This window comes from Rhamphochromis longiceps, linkage group LG11 (genome assembly GCF_057381845.1).
Source record: "Rhamphochromis longiceps isolate RC_006_pf linkage group LG11, R_longiceps_female_GT1.1, whole genome shotgun sequence".
In the NCBI taxonomy this organism is placed as follows: Eukaryota; Metazoa; Chordata; class Actinopteri; order Cichliformes; family Cichlidae; genus Rhamphochromis; species Rhamphochromis longiceps.
In genome coordinates, this window is record NC_140567.1 from 15,977,660 (window position 1) to 15,998,281 (window position 20,622).

General features: G+C 38.9%; 1 protein-coding gene across 2 annotated transcripts; it reads right to left on the reverse strand.

Moving 5' to 3' along the window:
• Positions 1 to 266: 266 nt before the first annotated feature.
• Positions 267 to 19,165, reverse strand: LOC146658753 (DEP domain-containing protein 1B-like). 2 transcript variants are annotated; one of them, XM_085422480.1, is made up of 11 exons: positions 18,977 to 19,165; positions 16,839 to 17,104; positions 16,530 to 16,674; positions 15,972 to 16,099; positions 15,761 to 15,891; positions 15,622 to 15,669; positions 15,129 to 15,269; positions 14,839 to 15,005; positions 12,922 to 13,098; positions 12,169 to 12,351; positions 267 to 1,814 (listed from the first exon to the last, which is right to left on the reverse strand). In XM_085422480.1, the coding sequence occupies exons 1-11, from the start codon at positions 19,022 to 19,024 to the stop codon at positions 1,743 to 1,745; spliced, it is 1,506 nt and encodes a 501-aa protein (XP_085278606.1). In that variant the 5' UTR covers positions 19,025 to 19,165; the 3' UTR covers positions 267 to 1,742. The 2 variants fall into 2 exon arrangements, with proteins under 2 accessions (XP_085278606.1, XP_085278605.1); XM_085422479.1 differs by lacking the exon at positions 267 to 1,814 and adding an exon at positions 8,340 to 11,318.
• Between the last annotated feature and the right edge of the window lie 1,457 nt (positions 19,166 to 20,622).

The window sequence follows — 20,622 nt, forward strand, 5'->3', positions numbered from 1 at the left end:
ACTCTCACCTTCTTGATTATCAGTGTATAACTCAAAGTGCCAAAAGAATGAAACCATGGAGCAGACCCACACCAGTTCAGATCCCTCCAGTTTGTTTTTTTAGATTACACAGTATAGAGAGTCCTGGCATCAAATCCACCCAGTGAACCCAATGACCGGTTTCTTTGCAATGATGTTTTCTATTGTAAATATGTAGCTTTTTCAAAGCAGTTCTATGTACAAAGATGCCAAATATCAATATAAAAACAGTAATTTAATCCCCTTTGAAACACCAAGTATATCCACAGGTGTGCAGCTGAAATAAAAATCACCCAAAGGACATTTTTTTATTGCTTTGAAAATCAGTACAAATAAGAGAAACGGCTCCTCTTAGCTTTAATGAAATTGCTAAGCCTAACAGTAAACAGAAGCAAACTGGGAATTTGATTTTCCTTTCTATGAGGTTGGATTGCTGAGGGTTCTGACAAATGGCAATTTTTGTTATCCCACCACTTTGGATCATCATGTGACCAATATCTTCAATGATCCCTTCACATTCTAGCATCAAGGCGAACATTTTGTGAAGTGACACTCATTATAATAAAGGTTATTAATCAAAAAATATCTGTGATAGTTTTTGTAGATCAAATAGCAGTGAAACGAGTGATATTGCCATCAACTTTCAGTTGCCCTTCGCATAAATTGTCTATTCAAAGTGTACAGAAAATAAACCCCACTCAGACTAATAAGTATCATGTTTGTGCAAGAAATCTCCTACCAGACATTTGACAGGTATGAGTTTACTCAGTTAATGCGTCTTCTTTTACAATATGGCAAAATCACAACACTTCCTCACCAGTGAGGTGGAAATATAGTTGAGTAAACTGCAAGCCCTGATTGTTGCTAGGTGCCCCCTGCAATCCACTTCTTTTTCACAGATGAGTTTGCATGTTTTGTAGTTGGCTGTTTCTAAGTATCTTAAATCCTAACTTCCAACTCAAGTGCATTGAGCCACTGTCTAGTTTTCCTGCCTTGGCTGCCAAATTGACACCAGTTGTTGCCTAAGTGTCTGTGAAGGTTCTCAGTCATCCAGGTCATCGTAGTCAAAGGAGCTTGCAAAGAAAAGCATCTGGACTTCTTTAAGTTGCTTGAAGACGTTTCACCTCTCATCCGAGAAGCTTCTTCAGTTCTAAGGTCAAATGGTGGAGAGTCCCAGATATAAACCTAGTGGGAGTAACCCCCCACAGAGGGACAAAAGGACCCCCTGATGATCCTCTAATTGCCTGAGCCAAGGTGTGAAATTGGGTGTGGGTTCCAATCAGCCAGAGTTTCGGGTGTGTTCATTGTGAAACCTGGCCCCACCTTATCATGCGAATTCCTGAAATCAGATGGCCCAGGATGTGAGTGGGCGTTAAGGCGTCTGGGAAGGGATCTCAAAACTGGATTATAGATGGCAGAGAGTTGGTGTTGTAAACCCCCGCCTCTGTTCAAAGATGGTCGCTCACAGTGGACATAGATGGCTTCTTTCACTCCTCTTTCAAACCATCTGTCCTCTCTGTCCAAAATGTGAACATTGGCATCCTCGAAAGAGTGTCCTTTATCCTTAAGATGCAGATGGACTGCTGAGTCTTGTCCTGTGGAGGTGGCTCTTCTGTGTTGTGCCATGCGCTTGTGAAGTGGCTGTTTGGTCTCTCCAATGTAGAGGTCTGAGCATTCCTCATGGGAATGCTGAATGGGAAGCAGGTGCATGGTAAAGCTGAAGATCAGCCTTTACGGGCGTTAATAAGGAGGGGACAAAGCCAGGTGACTGGATCTGGAAGCAAATCTGAGGGCATCTGGTAGATAAATGGAGAATAGAAGGATGGAGGCTGGAGTTAAGAGCAGTGAGAGAAGAACCAAGACAGTTTAATATGCTGTCATTGGCAAACTGGTTGTTTTCGTTAGTCACCAGTAGCACTCCCAAATCTCTGATGAAAGCTCTGAGCTCTCGAGTTACTTTACAATTAACTCGGGTGCCAAGAAAAAGCAAAATGTAATATCTCCCCCTTTGCTGTCTTAATTTTAAAATCTTTTAAGAAAAGTCTTACAAAGATCTTCTCTAGAGGCTAATGAACATTTTATTCCATAGAGGTGAACTTTCAGCTATAATGTCAAGGTAAAAGAAGATAATGTAACAGAGGCAAAAAGAGGCAGAGCCACACACACACACACACACACACACACACACACACACACACACACACACACACACACACACACACACACACACACACACACACACACACACACACACAAATAAACTAATAAATTCATGTCCTTTTATGTAAATCTCAGCTCAAACATTCACAAGGAAAGCTTTCTTTTTTCTGCGTGATTTAAACACCGAGATGACAAAATCACTTTGTTGTGTGGTGTTTTGTTGGCACTAGACAAACTCTGAAATGTTTAATGCAAAGCACAAATTGTCAGAGTAACTGCTACTCCTGATTAAATATGCTGTCATGGAGAAAATAACTTGCTTACCAATTTATTCTCACACAGCAACACATTTTTACTCGTGGTTTAAATGTCTGTCTGACGATGATGTGGGTGTCTTGTCTCGGTGTAAGGCTGTCCTGAGTCACAGGGTGTAGTATGGTGAATGACTCCTCTTGCTCTTCCTTTGACTCATTCTTTCATTGTCTGTTTATGGACTCACCTGCACAGAGATGTGCACCTTAACGGAAGTAGCCGCTGCTGCCGGCCCCTGAGTTTACATGTGTGCTTATTGTCCAATATCGTTAATACATGCGCATGAATGCAACAGATGTCAGCGCCATTTATAAATCATCTTTGCCATTCATGTTTGCCTGCTTGAATGGCGTCTATTCAGGCAGCTGCAGCAACAGAAGAACTACAAACTCTTGTTGACGTCAAAGCGATCGTATTCCTGCCATAAAAGCATCTCTGCCTCTGATGCAAAAGAGTTGGGGTAAAATTGCGTGTGCAGCTTGGGATTAATGAGGTTCCCTTTCTTGAAGGTAAGCTATTATTGCTAATTTTACATTTGGATCCAAATCAAAATCAGCATCAAAGCCACATGTTGCTCCACACGACAAGGGGAAAAGAAACAAAAAAGACACCCTCACTTCATTTGGTAGAAAAACACATCAGTCAGTCAGTCGCTCAAAGATGCTGTTCACTCCATCCGAGCACAGACAGTGCAGCCTCATTTCCTTTGAATTGGCTTTTATCTAACTGACACTGATGGAGAGAGAAATTTGACTTCCCTGAGCAGCTGTGTGGACTGCAGAGAGGATATCAAAAAGTCAGCCAACGAAGAAGGTGTGGATTGCTCTGTTTCTCAATTTCATAGTGAATATGAGCTGCATTTAATCAATTTTTTTGTATTGTATTAGCACTAGAAATAGGTCAGCCCGGCGGCACGGTGACTAGCATTGTTGCCTGGGTTCAAGTTCACCGTCTTGCCGGGACCATTCTGTGTGGAGTTTGCATGCTCTCTCTGGTTACTCTGGCTTCCTCCAAAGCTGTCCAAAAGCACTCAGTGGGACTACGTCAATGCCCATAGATGTGAATGTGTGGGGCAGACTCGTGATCTGTCCAGGGTGTGCACCACATCTGGCTACTTCAGTAGGCACACCTGTTTAGCTGCTCTTTAACACAAATACCTAATCAGTCACATTGCAGCAAGTCAACATATTTAGTCTTATAGACGTGGTCAAGAATGATGTGCTGATGGGCTGCTTCAATCCAGGTTGTCATTACAACCAAAGTATGCAGAAGAGCACCTTTGAACAGTGGCAGAAGACCACACTGAGTTCCGCACTTGTCAGCTATGAAGAGGAAAAATGTTGCCTGGTCAGATGAATGTTAATTTTTGCTGCAACATTCGGGTGATAGGGTCATGTTGGTGTGAACAACATGAAAAGCATGGATCCATCCAGCCTAGTAAAAGTAGTTCAGGTTTCTGCTGGTAGTGTGTAATGGTGTGGGCCATATTTTCTTGGCACACTTTCATGCCCTTAGTACCAACTGAGCATCTTTCAAACACCACAGCGAACCTGAGTATTGTTGCTGACCATGTCCATTCCTTTATGACCACAGTGTACCCATAATCTGATGGCAGCTTCCAGCAGGTTAATGGACCATGTCACAGAGCTCACATCACCTCAAACTGGTTTCTTGAACATTACAATGAGATCACTGTAATCAATCTGAAGACAAAAGGAGTCCAACCCTGTACTAGCAGGGTGTGCTTAATAAAGACAGCGACTGCATCGTATCTGCTGAGAACTCTCTCTCTCTTTCTACACTTTTTGTGTTACAGTATCACGGTGTTTGCTGGAAGATGAGCTATGATGACTTTTTGCAGATTAGGTGGATATCACACTGTGAATATTTGTGCTCTTGTAATTATGAGTGATGCATGAGCAGTTGAAACTTGAACAGTGTGCAGCTTGTGTAAACCAGAATCAATTAAAGTAAGTGGTTTCCTTAGTTTAGAATAATAGCTTAATTCAACTGAAAACACAATGCATCTAAGGTCATCCAAATGAGTATCAGCAGTGGCATCCAATATCTACTTTTCTGCATATTTTGCTCTTGACAGTAGTAGAATATCACACATCGAGCGGGATCACCTTTCCTCCTGTGCCGGTGTGCTTTCAGGTCGCTGTGATCGCATAATACACCTGTACTTCAAAAATGGAGTGAAAAAACAATTACAACAGGTACATGTCTGTTCCCAGAAATGCATTAGGGAAACAGCATGGGCTTTCCCAAATGGACTGCATGGGCTGAGTCACTGACACGTAACACCAGAAAAATGCTATGAAGGCGCATGTGACCTATACAGCTTCAGAAGTGAAGAAGAAGAAAGTGAAAAGTAACTGCTAAGCTTTATTTCCGCTCCTGACAGAATTGAGAGTAAACGAGAGAAAACCTTCAAGGTTACGGGGGAATGAACCGCTCAGAACTGAAGGCACTGAAAACACTGGCGATGATTTCAGCTTGATTAGGGAAACAATAGCATTTTTATTTTTGACAAGTTGCCCATTTCAGCCAATTCGATTTTTATAATAGATGCCAGTAAACTGAAAAGTGATTGTTTCCACTTTGTTCAAGGTCATCTTTCAAGTATGTTTTAGACAATTTACAATAGAGAGACTGCTCGTAACACTTGAAAATCATATATGTTGAGGGTCTCTGAGCTGAACACATGGCATCTTTGAATGCCATCTGTACACTCTTGATCCATCAAAGCAAATTGGCCATTGTGTATTCGGGGCAGGCTTTGTGCTCATTGCCACAAAGGCTGAAGAGATCCCTGATGATGGAGTTAATTCCCTCTCCTTCACTCCTCTGCTGAGACATCAGCTATTACAAATCACCCTGAATGGAACACATACTGTATCTGCGGGCAAACAGGCTGGAATAATAAGGTGCTGATAATACCTGAAGCATAATAATGACCACAGACTTCTCTGCAGCACCATTCAATAAAGTTATGTAATAGACTTTTTTTCCTCTCAGTATTACATAATTAATAAGAGATGATGACTTCCCCATAGTCATTACTTTGCTACTAATGCCTCCTAAACTGTGATCTGCAATCATTAAGTGAAAGCTAAATTATAGGTGTTGCGCTTAAAAGAAAAAAAAAAGAGAAAAGAAAGCCTATCAGTGCAATGGTGCCAAGTGTAAAGCCAGAGGTATGCATCTGTTACTTAGTGTCTGTTACTTAGTGTCTGAGATGCTGTAGTTTCTAGGTGCTTCCACTTTACATTAAAAATGAAATATCTACAAGGGAAGGGAAGAATTTTCCCAAACTTGCTGAAACAGTGACATCCAAACCATTCTTTCACAAATGTTTTTAAAGGCAGGTATGGCTAGGTGCTGTGGCAGTGGGAGTGAAAATATCTGAATTCAAAGACTTTTCAGGTCTACATTTTAAGTAATCCATTTAAAAAAAAAACGGTTTGTGACAAAACATCCGCGAAATGAACTGTTTGCATCAGCCTCAGCTGTACAGTGTGGGAGTAAGAAGGTTAACAGCCTTTTAAATATCAGCATGTTAGCACTGCACTTGTGAGCACGCTGTGCCCAAGAGTCTACCAGTTACTAAATACTAAAGAGTCCACTTAATTTTTTTTCCAGCTTGCACTGAGTGATGACTTAGTTGCTCAATGAAGACAGGAAAAATAAAATTGTTTTTGCGACTTGTAATTAATGCAAAATCACAAACTTTTTATCCATTTTGGCCTTTTATTTGTTTTTAGGAATCTGACACAACTTGGCTTTATGTTTGCTGTCGCCCCCCAAAACATAAACTTGATGGTTTGATTATTGTGAATGATCAGTAATGATGAGTTAAGTTGGCGACCGAGGTAAAAGTGTTCTTTCACCTTGAGTACAGGGCAAAGACTTTGCAGTCTGGGATTATTTGCTTGTGAGATCAGGCAGGTGTCAACTTCTGAGAACTCTTATGTTGTCACGACTACCAGCCCCTGCTTAACATCTCACTGCTATCCAAGCACTCTGTAGTTTCATATAATCTCTATTATTATCACTATCAGCTAAGAGCTTTTCGTATGCACTTACAGCAAGGTAAAAGATGACGGAGAAGCGTCAATAACTGAAGGTCAAGCAGACCGCATCACACTCCTTATTCTTTCGCTGTTTCTTAATGCACATGTCAGATAAATCTTCACAAGAATTCCAATAGCCTGGCACACCTGCATCTGAGCAAACAGAGAACTCAGTACTCTTTCACTATTTAAATATGAAGATCTATCTTAAGAATGCTATGAATGGGGACGTAACGGTAAGAATAAAAACATTCCCAAATGTGGAATTATAACAAATGATTTTGCTCTGCATTTGCTAATTATGCTCTTGCACTTTATCTCTTTTTTGGCAGGTGGTGTTCTTCAAGTATGCACTTTTTAGTTCTGATGCAAACCTGCGGCTTAGTTATAGTGATATTTATGTCCCTGTGCAAAACAAGCAGTCCTTAGAAATAGTTCTCCAGGCTTCTTGAAGGACATTTACCTCTCTTTGGATGTTGGCTGCTTTTCATTCCTTTACAAAGCCTCCACTGTGTTTTACAGAAGGCTGTAGAAACTCACTGTAGTAGACGTCACAACTGATTTTCAGTCCAGTTCTTGAGTAATTTGGCATACCTCAGCCTTTTCTGTGTTTCCCCTCCTGAAGAATGGCTTCCAGAGACAATTTTGCTTCAAAGAACAGATCATCTGAACATTCAGCCACTAAACATATTTTTTCTGTTCACGAATGCAATAACTGTGATTATGAAATCGTGATCAAAAATAATGTGCTTTTTTAATATTTTTAAGTGTTTTTGTAAAACAATAATTATATTTTAGCATTAAAAATGCAACAGGATTTTGGTAATTACCAGTGCTGTTAATGATTTGTATATCTACATAGAGATATATAAATATTTATGCTGTAGAAACAAACTCATAAAAAGCCAAAACATTCAACAGAAAAACAGCAATAAAAGAAACAGTTATGTATGCCAATTATTTTTTTTAATACAAAATTTAAAAAAAATTAAATTAAAAACATTTATTTAATTCCACAACAGAGCAGCAATTTGAGTGTAACAGTTATTCCAGCATTGGTTTAGGGATATTATTAAAAACCCAGTCATTGACAGAATCACTATAAAAATAAAACACTTTTTAATAGGGGTGCAACGATATTCGTATCGATATTGAACCGTTCGATACAGTGCTTTCGGTTCGGTACGCATATGTATCGAACAATACAACATTTGTAATTTATTTTATCAACGTTCCTTCTGACGATGCTGTCTGTGTTGAGTGCTCAGTGAATCTGCGTTCGACTACTCCGCCTAGGCTGCACTGTCGAGCGCAGATCCACTGAGCGCTCAACACAGACAGCATCGTCAGAAGGAAGAGCGCAGGGCAAGCTAGCAAGACAGAAGTTAAGCTCTCCTTGCAACATGGACCTCCCCCACCCTCATTCAGATCTGGCGTTTGGAATTATTTTGGTTTTCATGTGACGTATGACCCTGAAGGTAAGCGAGTCATGGACGAAAGTAAAACAGTATGTTGGATGTGCCATGCAATGCTCAATTACATGGGTGGGAACTAGTGTGTTAGCGCAGTTAGCTCGTTAACGTGTTGGCCGTCTAGCCCCATGCACGGGGCGATCGGCGGTAGCTCGTTAACGGAGATTTGCTGTTTTGTGGCGTTAAGGTCATTTCAACGAGATTAACCTGAAAGCACTAGTGGGAACACAACGAATATGACTGCACATTTACACCGACATCATCCTAGTGCAAAGACAAAAACAACAAAGATGAGTGATTCCTCAATCAGATACAGGGCTCGCAATATCGCTAGCCCGACGTCCTGGGGCTAGCGATTTTTCCAGTCGGGCTACCAAAATCTATCTCTTCCCTGCCCGTCGGGCTATTGTAGGAAGGAAAAATATATGTCAATGCTTTTGCATTCTTTCAGAAATGTAGCTGGGTAATTATGTTATTGGCATCGGTGAGCCACTGTCAATATGTGACATATTGAAATCGCGTTTGAATTTGCGCTTGCTTTTTTGCTTTCACTTTGCAATCGCGCGAACTGTGTATAGAGAGCGACAGCACTGATCTGTGAGTGATGATAATTTGTGCACCAATTCCTCTGACATAGTCTTATTAATCGTTAGCTTACTATGCAAACATGACAAGTGAAATCTCCCGCAGCAAGCTTAAACATGTGAGAGGTTGATCGCGCAGAGAATCGCTGAGCTTATGTGAGTGCGTGTGTAAAAGCAGCAGGATATATATATTTTAGTTCTGCTGAGCCAAATAAGACAGGTCAGGGTGAAGAAGTGACAGCCAAAGAAAAGCTTACCACAAAACGGAGAAGTTATGACAAATCAGACTATAAGGCAAAAAGAAAGTGCAGCTTTATGGTTTCATGGACAAAATAATTTCTGTGGCTGCGATATGACGAGCTAAATAACCAGGGCTGCACATAAGTGGTCCGCAGGTGCGCATTCGCTGTCAAAATAAAAAACACGCACAAGGGTTAGGGTTAAATTTAAAAACTGTACTTTTGAGTTAAAATATATATTTATAATTTTAATAAATGACAAATTAAAAAGGCATGAACATTTTTTTTGTATCGAAAAAATATCGAACTGTGACACCAAAGTATCGAACCGAACCGTGAATTTTGTGTATCGTTGCACCCCTACTTTTTAAGTCTAAGATTAAAAAAAACCCAAAACAACCTGACTGAATAGAAGACATACAAAAAACACAAATAAGCATTTAAACGTGGAAGAACGGCATTTGAAGCACTGAAATATGTACCAATCAACAAAACAGTTCTTATATACAGAATAAAACCAACAAGCTAAGATATGAAATGAATTCTCTACAGCGCAGTGTTGGACTCCAGTACAGAGGGTTTACAGAGAAAGGGATGTATCAATTAAATACATACACTACTACAAGTGTATATACTGTAAGTCTATGATTTTCATCTGGACTGTGTAGTTTTCCCCAAATGTGTCAACATTTATGTTGTTACAAATGAAATTTATAACTAGAGCATCACATTTCTGTAAAAATGCCACATACACTAACTGACCACTTTATTAGGTACACCTTGTTAGTACCAGGTTTCCCTCCAGATCTGCCTTAATTTTTGGTGGCAGAGTGAACAAGATGTTTGAAACATTCCTAAATGATTTTGGTTCATATTGACATAATAGAATCACACAGGTGCTGCAGGTTTGTTGGCTGTATATCTATGATGCCAATCTCCCTTTCCACCAGTACAGTGAACTCACTATCATGTTTAACAAACAAGTTTGAGACTTGTGCCATGTTGCATTATTGTCCTAGCAGCAGCCATTAGAAGATGGATACACTGGGGTCATAAAGGGTTTGACATGGTCAGCAACAATACTCAATACAGCAACAAGAGGCCCAAAGTGTGCCAAGAAAATATGCCCCACATTAATAAACCAGCAAGGCAGGATGACTCAGCGCTTTCATGACATTCATGTCAAAATGCACAGCAGACTCAGACTCAACAGACCAGACGGAGGGTTTCCAGTCTTCAATTGTTCAAGTTGGTTAGGCCATGTGAATTGTATTTTTGGTTTCCTGTTCTTAGTTCACATGAGTGACTAGAGATGTTCTCCTTTTTGAACCACTCTATTGTAACTCACGAGATGGCTGTGTGGGAAAATCCCAGTAGATCAGTTTCTGAAATACTAAGACTAGCCCGTCTGGTGATGATAACCATGGCACATTCAAAGATGCCTAAATGCACTCAGCTGGCCGTGAGAATGCCATCTCAATCATACCCGCATTAACAAGCAGCTGAACAAGCGTACCTAATAAAGTGACCAGTGAGGATATGTTCCCTTTCTAGGCAAACTCTTGATATGTTCATCATTAAGTAAAGGTCTACCTGATCAAAGTAAAAACGATTAAGCTGCCTAAATTCAAATTTATGATGATTATTCTAAGAAATTATTATTAAAAAACGAAACGCAGCAGTGCATTGTTGAGTCAGCATCATTAATTACATCTGAATATTCGGAGCACCAAGAATATTTTGATACAATATAATTGTCTACCAATCTTTCAAGACCACTTGAATTTCATCTATAAAATTTACCAAATGTTAACATCTGATAACCTGTTAATACTTTTGTAGTACATTTTACTACTGTTGCTACTTGCATTTTCAGCTGTTTTGGATCTTTGTAACCATACAAAGTACCAGTTAATGAAATCTAAGAAAAAAACAAATCACGATTAATAACTCTTTAGGTGTAAGTGGGTCATAGTTTAGTTCAAGTTTCTTATTAAAACAGAAGCGTGGTAAGTTCACCCCCTGCATTTGCTGCATGAAGCATTTGCTTCCGTTTAGAAAATGACCTATTAAGAGGAAAATCTCTTATAATCCTTCTATAACTTGAGTGAACAGGCTCTTTAATTCATCATCCTTGTTTACCATCGGCTGCAAGGACTAATTTTTTTTTTTTAGTAAAAATTGTAGTGGTTAATGAAGAGCGCTGTAATTGTGGTGAGAACACCATTATAGCCTCACTCCTCATTTTGCAACTCTGAGGTTAAGATGTGTAAATGTTTTAGTGGTAGCAGATCATGCCCTGAAACTCCAGCTTCTTTGAAAAGGCTGGAAGGGTTTCTTGATGCTGAAGAACATAAGATTAGGTTTGAGTCGTGGGGTTTTCTCGGGTATGACAGCAGCTTTGCTTTCTTCAGTGGGAAATCGACTATGGTAGACTTCAGGGTAGGACTTCTGAAACTGCAATGATGGGAAATGCATCGTTATTTTACAGTATACACACCCTATAAGAAAACCGACATTGTTTTGGATTTTAAATTCACATTCCTTCTAGACCTTAATTTGATTAAAATTCAAGAGAAATGTCATGATACTAGTATTTAGTACCACAGCCATACCACTCAAATAAATATATTCTGACTTAGATCTGCAAACAAAGGCACACATTATTTATTATGTGATAGACTAAAGGTAATGTTTGACTCGATGAGCGGCACAAAGCCTTTATTTATTTACTTTATTAGTGTACGGTTAGCCTCAGTAAAGGTTATATATAGGGCATTGACATCTATACAAAAGCTATAGAATCATTTCATTTAAAAAATTGTGTCAAAATCAAAAGATTAAACCTACTACGAGTTCTGAATACATATCCTATCTTTATGAATTTAAGTTAAAGTTGAGGTGTTACCTTATTTTTTGCTAACAGCTCTGTGACATCAGCTGCTTTTAGTTGTATATAACTTGTCCCTGATCATCTGACCAGGATGCAAAATATGATCAGACACAGAGAAGTACCAACAGACCTGTTCCTGCACCTGACAGTGCCATGTTGTTTCACATTAGCATCCTCTCCAGTACTTACTGCATCTATGGCAACAAGAGTACTACAGGAAAACGAATAGAGTGCAATCACATCTTTCACGGTCTCTGGAGCGAATTGATTCTGACGCATTCCTAAAATTCAAATGGCTTTTACATAAATGCTTGTAATTTGTTGTTTGAGAGCAGCTTGGCTTTCCCCTCAAAATCTAATGAGACAGATCCAGTTGAATCTAGCTCTAATGACATCCTTGGTGTGTAGGCATACCTGTTTTAGTCTTTTCCTCTTGTCTTTAGCGGGGAGTTCTTTGTCTGCAATCAGGCCTTCTAGCAACTGCTGCAGCGGGGTCTGAGTGCCTATCACCCTCTGCTCCTCGCACTCCACCCTGCTGATCTGCTTGTAGAAAGCTGGAGATGCACTGAAATCTGTATCAGCCCCTGCATATTTGATCTGATGGAAGACACAAAGACACAGCAATACATTAAAAAATGTTTATAGTTATAACAGTGTGGGACAGAGGCCCATTGATGGAGTAAAAGATAATAATGAATTTGGGCCTTCATCTGATGTTGAACATGTACCATCAATATAGTCTTCATGTACTAAAGTACGAGCCAAAATTAATCATATACACACCTAATATGAATCAACTGTGTGCACACACTTATAAGTGAAGCCCCTCATCATCAAACCAAGCCGATCAAGAGCGCAGGGACAAAGTTTTACAGAAAACTGTCCCGCAAGGTCTGTCTCTGTCACACAAGTGGCTCCTCTCTTTGTTCAATGATCAGCTTGAAACTGCTTTTCAATTTCCCTCACACAGTGCTTGATAAAAAACAGCTGTGGCCATTCTAATCACTAGTATAAGCTGTAAACCCCATCAAGATGAAAAATAAATCACTCATTTCTTGTGTTGCCTTTGTTCCCTTCTGTTTAAATCTCCAAATTAAATCGGTTGGGCTCTGGTTAATATAACACTAAACTTAATTTCAATTTCATTGTGACTGAATGTGTACCAACCTGTGCTCTTTTGAGGTGGGACAGATGCTCTTCAACTTGGCAACGCAGCTTGGCAGGCACCTGGAAGATGGTGTTGTGATGCTCCATCATGAAAGTCACCAATTTGGTGGCAAGTAACTCATCCAAGTCCATGTCGTCTGCTGAGCCAAGAACGCACTGAGAGAACATCTGCACCATCTAGACAGACACCACAGTGAGAGTTGGATAAGGGGGTCACTGCCAGTGAAAGCATGCTGCTTACGCTACAGCAATATTGAAGATTTATCAAATATGTTAAGCACCCATCATAAATCCAAAGTAATAAACATCTTTGTGAAAGTTATATTGGGTGAATTTTGCATGCAGGCAGTGTTAAAGACACAGATTTTTTGGGTTCATTATCTTGCTAAGATGAAGACTTAATAAAGTGATACACTACTATACGGAGTTATAAAATAAAAACGATATAATACCCTTTTTCATTAAGTTTTTAACTGGCTTCACTTGCAGCATGTTGTTATGAAGAGTGTTTTATAAAAATCTTAAATCTATAAAATCTTTATATGTGAGAGGTCTAATGTGCCTGGGGGTTGTTGCAAAGTAAGACAAAATAATCATTATAATGACTGCACTGAAAAACACTGAACTTGTGGAAATAATACACCCACATCAACCTCCCTGAAATCCCCCAGAACTCCCCCACTCTCACTGAAAAGCAGCTATTAAGCAGCCAGACTTTCTACAGTCCATTTCCATGTTTATAGGCCTATCACAAAAAAAGTGTTGTATATCTACCACATATGCAATTTTGAGTCTTTTTAACTTCTTTTATTCCCTTTCGTTATTAAGAATAAAGGACTGTCCAAATCCCTGACAATATTGCACTATAGTCCATTTACTCTTTTCAGGTAACAATGATTCTGCACAAACTGTGTTTCTAAAGAGCTTCACTCTCTTCATCCCTTTTCCTGGTACCACACAGGAAGCTATGGGAGAATGTATTCTCCTTACCATAATTCATCACAGCCTGACAAAAATATAGGTTTCTTTCTACTTTTACACATTTCAAGATCAAAGCTGTCAAATAGTCAATTCCAGAATTCCAACCAAACATGTTTTAATCATTTCAAAATTCTAATTGCAAATGCATGATTTTTTTCTTCAACTATATTAGGCAATATACCAAATGTACCAGAATCATTTGACAAGAAGGAATGGTAGAGGCAACTGTAGGCGATGGACAAAAGCCAGTAAGCAAATTGTAACAAAGTGCATTCTGAAAAGAAAGTGTGCAGCGTAAAAATGAAAACCTCAGACTTACCCAAGTAACTCAAAAATATGCATCAGTGTGAGTTATTAAAATGTTGTTACAATGTTCACGCTCATATAACAGTTTTACAGTTATATGAATTATCACAGTTGTATCTGTTTTATTACAACATGAGCTGGCACTCTGTGCAATATTATATAGAAATATCTATAAAAGAGTGTGTTGAAATAAAGTGTTTTTACACATGAACTAGCAAAATCAGTTACATAGACTTTATAGCGGGGAGCTAGCACATTAAGGAACATTTAATGTCCTGATCTGATGGAGTCAGCTATTTTCATTCTTTCATGTACCTCTGTCAGTGATATACTAGTACAGTTAGGGGCTCAGTGCGTGCATGAAAAAGACTATACCTCCATTTGCTTGATTTATATTAGCAGTTGGAAGTTGAGGTACATGTATCAACGAATCTATGGTTGACATATATGGTTATAACCTTTATGAAAATAGAATTATCTGCTGGACTATTAAATTTCCATTATGTAACAGGCTCATTTGTCCTCCTATAATATATGAATACTGATTTAAGAGCTTTTACTAAAACAATGGACTTAGTTAACCTGCCGAAATGGTACAAAGTGAAATAAATAAATTGTAGGATTATGTACCAGTGTGCGGGTAGCAATCGTGTCATTAAGTGGAGGAAGCTGGGGATTCTGACAGACTCGGGCCATGAGACGCAATAAAAGCTGGAGGCGTCTTCGGTTGGGTGGCGGCAGAAGGAGACAGCTTACTTGAAGAGCCTCACTGGCTGCCTCCTGCACTGGCAGCAAACCTGCAGTGATATAGTAAAAGATAAGTCCAGCACTGGAAGGGTAAACTTAGAGGTTAGCAAAACAAACACCAGAAAACAGCAGTGCAAAAACACTGTAGTGAATCCACGTTGTGAGGCACTCACTGAGAATGTTGACAAATACTTCATACAGATGAAAAGTCAGCAGGGGTTCTTTAAGTCTCTGGTAGTAGTCTGCTACTGTTCTTAGAACATCCCTCTCGAAACCTGGGTACACTGGCTGTTTGCTTTCATTGCCATTAGGCCCTGAGAAAGAAAACAAAGACAGATTTATGGCTTTTCACAAGGAACAGTGGAGGAAAGTTAAATACACACACAGGCTTTGTAAAAAGACCCCTAAAAATGACAAGTGCTTATGGCACTAAAAGCCCAGAGAGAAATATCACCTGTCAGAAACTCATTAACAATATAAAATAAAATGAAAGTGAAATCAATTGTACAGAATGATTCTTCTTCAATCTTACTTATGGCAGTCACACACACACAATGAACCAGTCCCAAGGTAAAGCTGCTTTTTCCTTTCGTTCTCTCTCTCTTGCTCTTTTTTTTTTTTTTTTAAACAAGAATTATTTAAGGTCAACAGAAAATGTATACTTACAGTTAGCAAGGCATTTCATTGCAGTTACCACCCAGTAGGGCATGTCCTCTAGAAATGCAAACAGAATAGGTGAATTATAATCATACAGCAAGTTTCAACAACAAAAAAAGCAATAGTTCTGGGAACCAATGCAGCATACCAGCTTTGTTCTCCAATACAACTATGCCTGCTTTATTGACACTGAACACATTGTGAACAATGTGCTTGCCATTGACATGCGCTGGGTTCAAAACGCCATCCAGTGTCTTCAGACCCAGCACTCGCTGCAAACTAAAACAGGATTAGAATTAAACCTCCATACAGCACAAACAATGGAAGTGATGAACAGGTAATGTACAATAGTTACATACTGTGCCACTGTCATTGACTTCCAGATGTGATCCACTTGTTTTGATGTTATCTCCTTCCTGCGTATAAGCTTGCATTCATGCACATCTCCAATAGCAACGCTGTGCCTTTTATTCCACAAATCTGAAGTCTGATTAAAAAGGAAAATGAAAAAGTTACTTTCAAAGTTAAATTGAGTAAGCACTGTGAAAGGAACCCATGAAACTGTGCTACAATCAAACAAAAGCTATACTTACTAACTTAAGTTTAACTTCATGTCAGGGGTCTGTTAATGAAAACTGAATCCAACCATAGATGTTCATAAAGTAAGTTACGTGCAATAATTAGAAATGACACAGGGAATAATTATTGTACCTGTTTACTGATATTTATTTAACATTCATTTTTGTTTGTTTGTGATGCCAGCTTCAAGACACCTTCTGTATGTTACACCAGTGCTGTATATATAAATATCTATAGCACTGATGTAACATACAGGAGGTGTCTTGAAGCTGGAGAGAAACAGGATGTATAAAAGGAGCTAATGAAAGCACAGTTGGGCTAGAACATTTCTTTCTCACCAGGACAGCAGACTTCACGGGTACAAAGTTCTCCTGCTGAGGCAGCTCCTCATAGTCATCCCAGCGGATGAGTCTGGGCAAGTCACTGCAGTCTTTTATTACAGGCCTTGCTGGAAAAGACTTGAGTGGAGACAGTGTTGGGAACCTGGAGAGACAGTCAATAGTACTGGGCTCAGTTAAAGAGGTAAAGAGATGCACTTGCTAAACAGAGATGAACTGTATTGTGGAAATGCATCAGTGATGTCTTCTAATATAAAATAAAGAAACAAACCAAAAACAAAGAAGCTATGCAGGATGACAGAGGAGCACCTGTACAAATGGCCATTGTCCTCAAAGTCCTCTGTCCCATGGCGGCCTTTGACATCTTCAATCACATGGGCCTTGAGGAACTTTCTAAGCAGCTGCAGGGTCTGGTAGCGGGTTACCTCAGGACCAAAGTTGTGATTGTCCCTCAGAAGATTATGCAGATAATCCACAGCCTCGGTTCCCGTGAAGCTGCAGTCATAGCAGCGAAAGTGTGCCCAATGCCTTCTAAGTGGCATGCCACCACGAAAAAGTCTGATAGTTTCATTCCACTGCATAACAGCAAAACAAAGAATGTGGTGAGAAACGCTGAAGAGTGATATTATCTGATATTTAACAACAAAAATGTAACAGCAAGTCTTTTTGATGACAAATTGAAAAAAATAAGTTTAGTCTAAAACACAGGCTAACATCATTCATGGAATACATTAATGTGATAACAGCATTTTATGCATTCACCAAGTTCAAGTGCTCACGGACACTTCAATACTGTTTTTAGTTATGCTTTTATACGATGTTGCCACAGCAGAACATCTGCATGCATGATGCCCATTAGTTACTTTAAGATGGCAGTATCAGCCATACACAAGCATGTATTTAAATAGCAAATGAAGAACAGACACTGATATGGTTAACTTTCTACAGTCCATTTCCATGTTTATAGGCCCTGCTCTGAAACTACTCTAACAACTCCATTATCCTCCTGTTAGGGGAAAAAAAAAAAAAAAAGATTTACTTATCAAAAATAAATAAAACACTATCTCATCATCGTGTTTTGGGATGCATTACCATCATTGTGTTACACTGTGTAGATGTGTGGGAGAAAAATAAAAGGCTTTGAGCTTAGATAAAAGCAGAGAGAGAACAAGAAAGAGGGAGGGAGAGAGAATTAGGCGACACAAGGTCTTTAATACCTGGAAGAATCCCTGCAAATAGAAACCTTTGCCCTGGCTGGTCTCAATCATGAAAAAGGTTTAAAGTAAAGGAAAAGACAGAAAATCTTAAAAAACGAAAGCCAATAAGCTCGCCTGCAGACTGTTTGAAAGAGAGACATCAAAAAAGAAACTGGTGAAGGAAGAATGCTTCTGCAGCAGGTGGAAAGCTAGCTGACAGTTTCTAGAAATTCTTTTTGCAGAAGAATTAAAATAAACAAACAAAAAACAAAAACTATACGATTCCATTGTGTATTTGTGGCCTGTCGATAAATGAGAATGAATTTCAATTTAAAAAATGATCCAAATACCCCATGGCAGAAATCTGATTTACAAGAGTTAAATCAAAGAGCCAGCAGCCTGGATGTCATTGAGTAAACAGGCCAAGGCTAGTAAAAGCCTTCCACTGTGTTCAAACTCAAAAAGGTTTTTCTCTGCAACCCTGGAAAACTTTGATTTTTCATCGCACTTTAGTGGTCTTTTCTGACTCAGATATGTCAAAGAAAATAACAGGTGTACATGAAATTAATGACAGCTCAACTTCATTTGTCTGCTTCTGTTTCAGTGCCCTGCTTTTAATGGGGAGGCACACTGAGGTGGGCGTTTGAACAGAAGTAAGAACCGAGGGGTTAAAACTGTGTGCTGTGTGCTCCCAAAACAGTGGATATTTTAAAATACTTGTTTTGGACTTTGGGCGTAAAAAGTGATGACATTAAATGGCCTGCATTTGTATAGCGCTTTTCTAGTCCCTAAGGACCCCAAAGCGCTTCACACTACATTCAGTCATTCACCCATTCACACACACACATTCACACACTGGCGATGGCAAGCTACATTGTAGCCACAGCTGTCCTGGGGCGCACTGACAGAGGCGAACAGAGATTAACAGCAAACTGTGTTGTGTATCGAGCTCTTACACGAAATAAAGAGTGCCGAGTGTGTTTGTGATAAGTAACTACATTTAATATGCAAATTCACTATATCTATGTGTACTTAGTTTTAATTTAGCCTCACTCTAAACAGGCTTGTAAACGCTTATAAAACTAACTGATAACGCGAGAGCTGTTTATTAGTTCAATTTACGACTCGGTTACATTTGTAAGAACGCAGTTCTTTTAAATAGTTAAGCCACACACGAAAAACTACCTAGTCTCTCCATTTACATTAAGTTAAAGCATTCCAACGTAACGTGCTTTAGTTCACAACACTCACCAGTTTCGTCGCCCTGTATGGACCCGGTCCAATAACTTGGTTTTCCATTGTAATAGTAAAAACCCCGCTTCACTTGGACACCGACATGGACACAGTTTTCTTTTTTTTTTCTTTTAAGCTTGTCAAAAACTTAAGTAGAAGAAGAGTCTCAGCAGAAACGTTGCAGGCAACTTTGAATCTCGTGCGTCACATCAGTTCTACAACGTGATTAGCCAGCGGTATGATCACGTGACCAATTGTAGCAAAGCGTTTATAAATAAATGTGGCATCGCAACATTTTCCCTGCCCCCCAAAAACCCCCGACACAGCCACTTAGGTTTGATAAGAGGAGAATAGGACTATTTTTTAGAGTATTTGTTTATCTTCTCTCTAAAAACATTTGTCAATTAAATTTTAACTACATGATTTGCTTATAAAACTTTTGTGTCACCTCAAGACGACCACCTCGATTAATTACGGAACTATTACTACTATTGGTGAGTAACTGATTGTAACAGTTGCCATGCTACTTGCTTGCTACTTATCCCCCAAAATTGTATATTGAATGTACACGAACTCGGGAAAGACAAGCAATTTTAGATAATTATGAAACACATACTGTTTAACTTCACACAATATTTTCTCCTGTGTAGCGTTGAAAAATAACGCTAGGAAAGAAAAACAACGACCATTTGTCTGTATATACTGCTACATTATTTATTTAAATTTATTTTATTCCTTGTCCACCTGTCCTACTTCTTGAGACAATGTCCCATATTACTGGTTCTGCAGAACATTAACTTTTCTAAAGTTTGGCTTTTTGGCACTTTTTTCTTATTTTTTATTTTAGTCAAATTAAGTTTAGCTGGTCTAATGCTGTTCCCAAAGAGTGAACGTTACCAAAAAGTTAGAAGCTTTGCAGATTTTAATGAATATGATGGACATTGCCACAAAATAAAATTAAATAAAACAAAGTGTATATATTGAGATATGTTTTGTTTTTGCTGGTGTCATTTTTCAATTTCGCACAGTAAAAAAATGTGGTGTGAAGTGAAATAGTATGTGTGTTTGTGTCATAATTGTCTAGAAATTGCAAGTCTATGGACGCCTCCCTGCTGAATTCTGAATCTTACACTGAACAGCAGCTGAAATAACAGTGAAATAACAGAGAATGCAAGAGTATATATAGACCATCACATGGGAACATGAAACTAAACTTCAGTTTCCTTTTATTCTTTATGTATTCATATAGCAAGATGTTTGAAAAAGTTCAAATATAATACATTTACTACTTCCCAACATTGTTAACATGTCCTGCTTGCCACACACAAACACAGTGTTTGAGTTTGTGGGGATCTGGTCACCCTAACTGGTACATTTGGTGTTTCCAGTTAGCCTATTGGGAATTCAATAGCAGCAAAAATGTATAATACTCCATGTATTTTGGGGAGTTTGCTAATGCATTGCTTGAAGGTCAATAAGATCTTAATACTTAAGACAAGCTGGTGGCACAGTTATTTATCCAAAACCATGCTACAGCTTTTGGGATACACTGAAGGCTTGTCATGGAGCCATAAAGGAGATTAAAGAGGATGAAGAAAAGTGTTAATAATTGTAGACACGTCCCTTCTTCAAATCTGTGAAGTATCAGTGTATTTAATAATTCA

Bases quoted from the DNA above. Each gene is read 5' to 3' on its own strand.
- LOC146658753 (XM_085422479.1), bottom strand. From the start codon at position 19,024: ATGGAAAACCAAGTTATTGGACCGGGTCCATACAGGGCGACGAAACTG. The intron at 16,100-16,529 runs GTGAGAAAGAAA...CTTTTTAATCAG, and splicing joins CCGTGAAGTCTGCTGTCCTG to ACTTCAGATTTGTGGAATAA. The intron at 15,006-15,128 runs GTGAGTGCCTCA...ATATCACTGCAG, and splicing joins AGTATTTGTCAACATTCTCA to GTTTGCTGCCAGTGCAGGAG.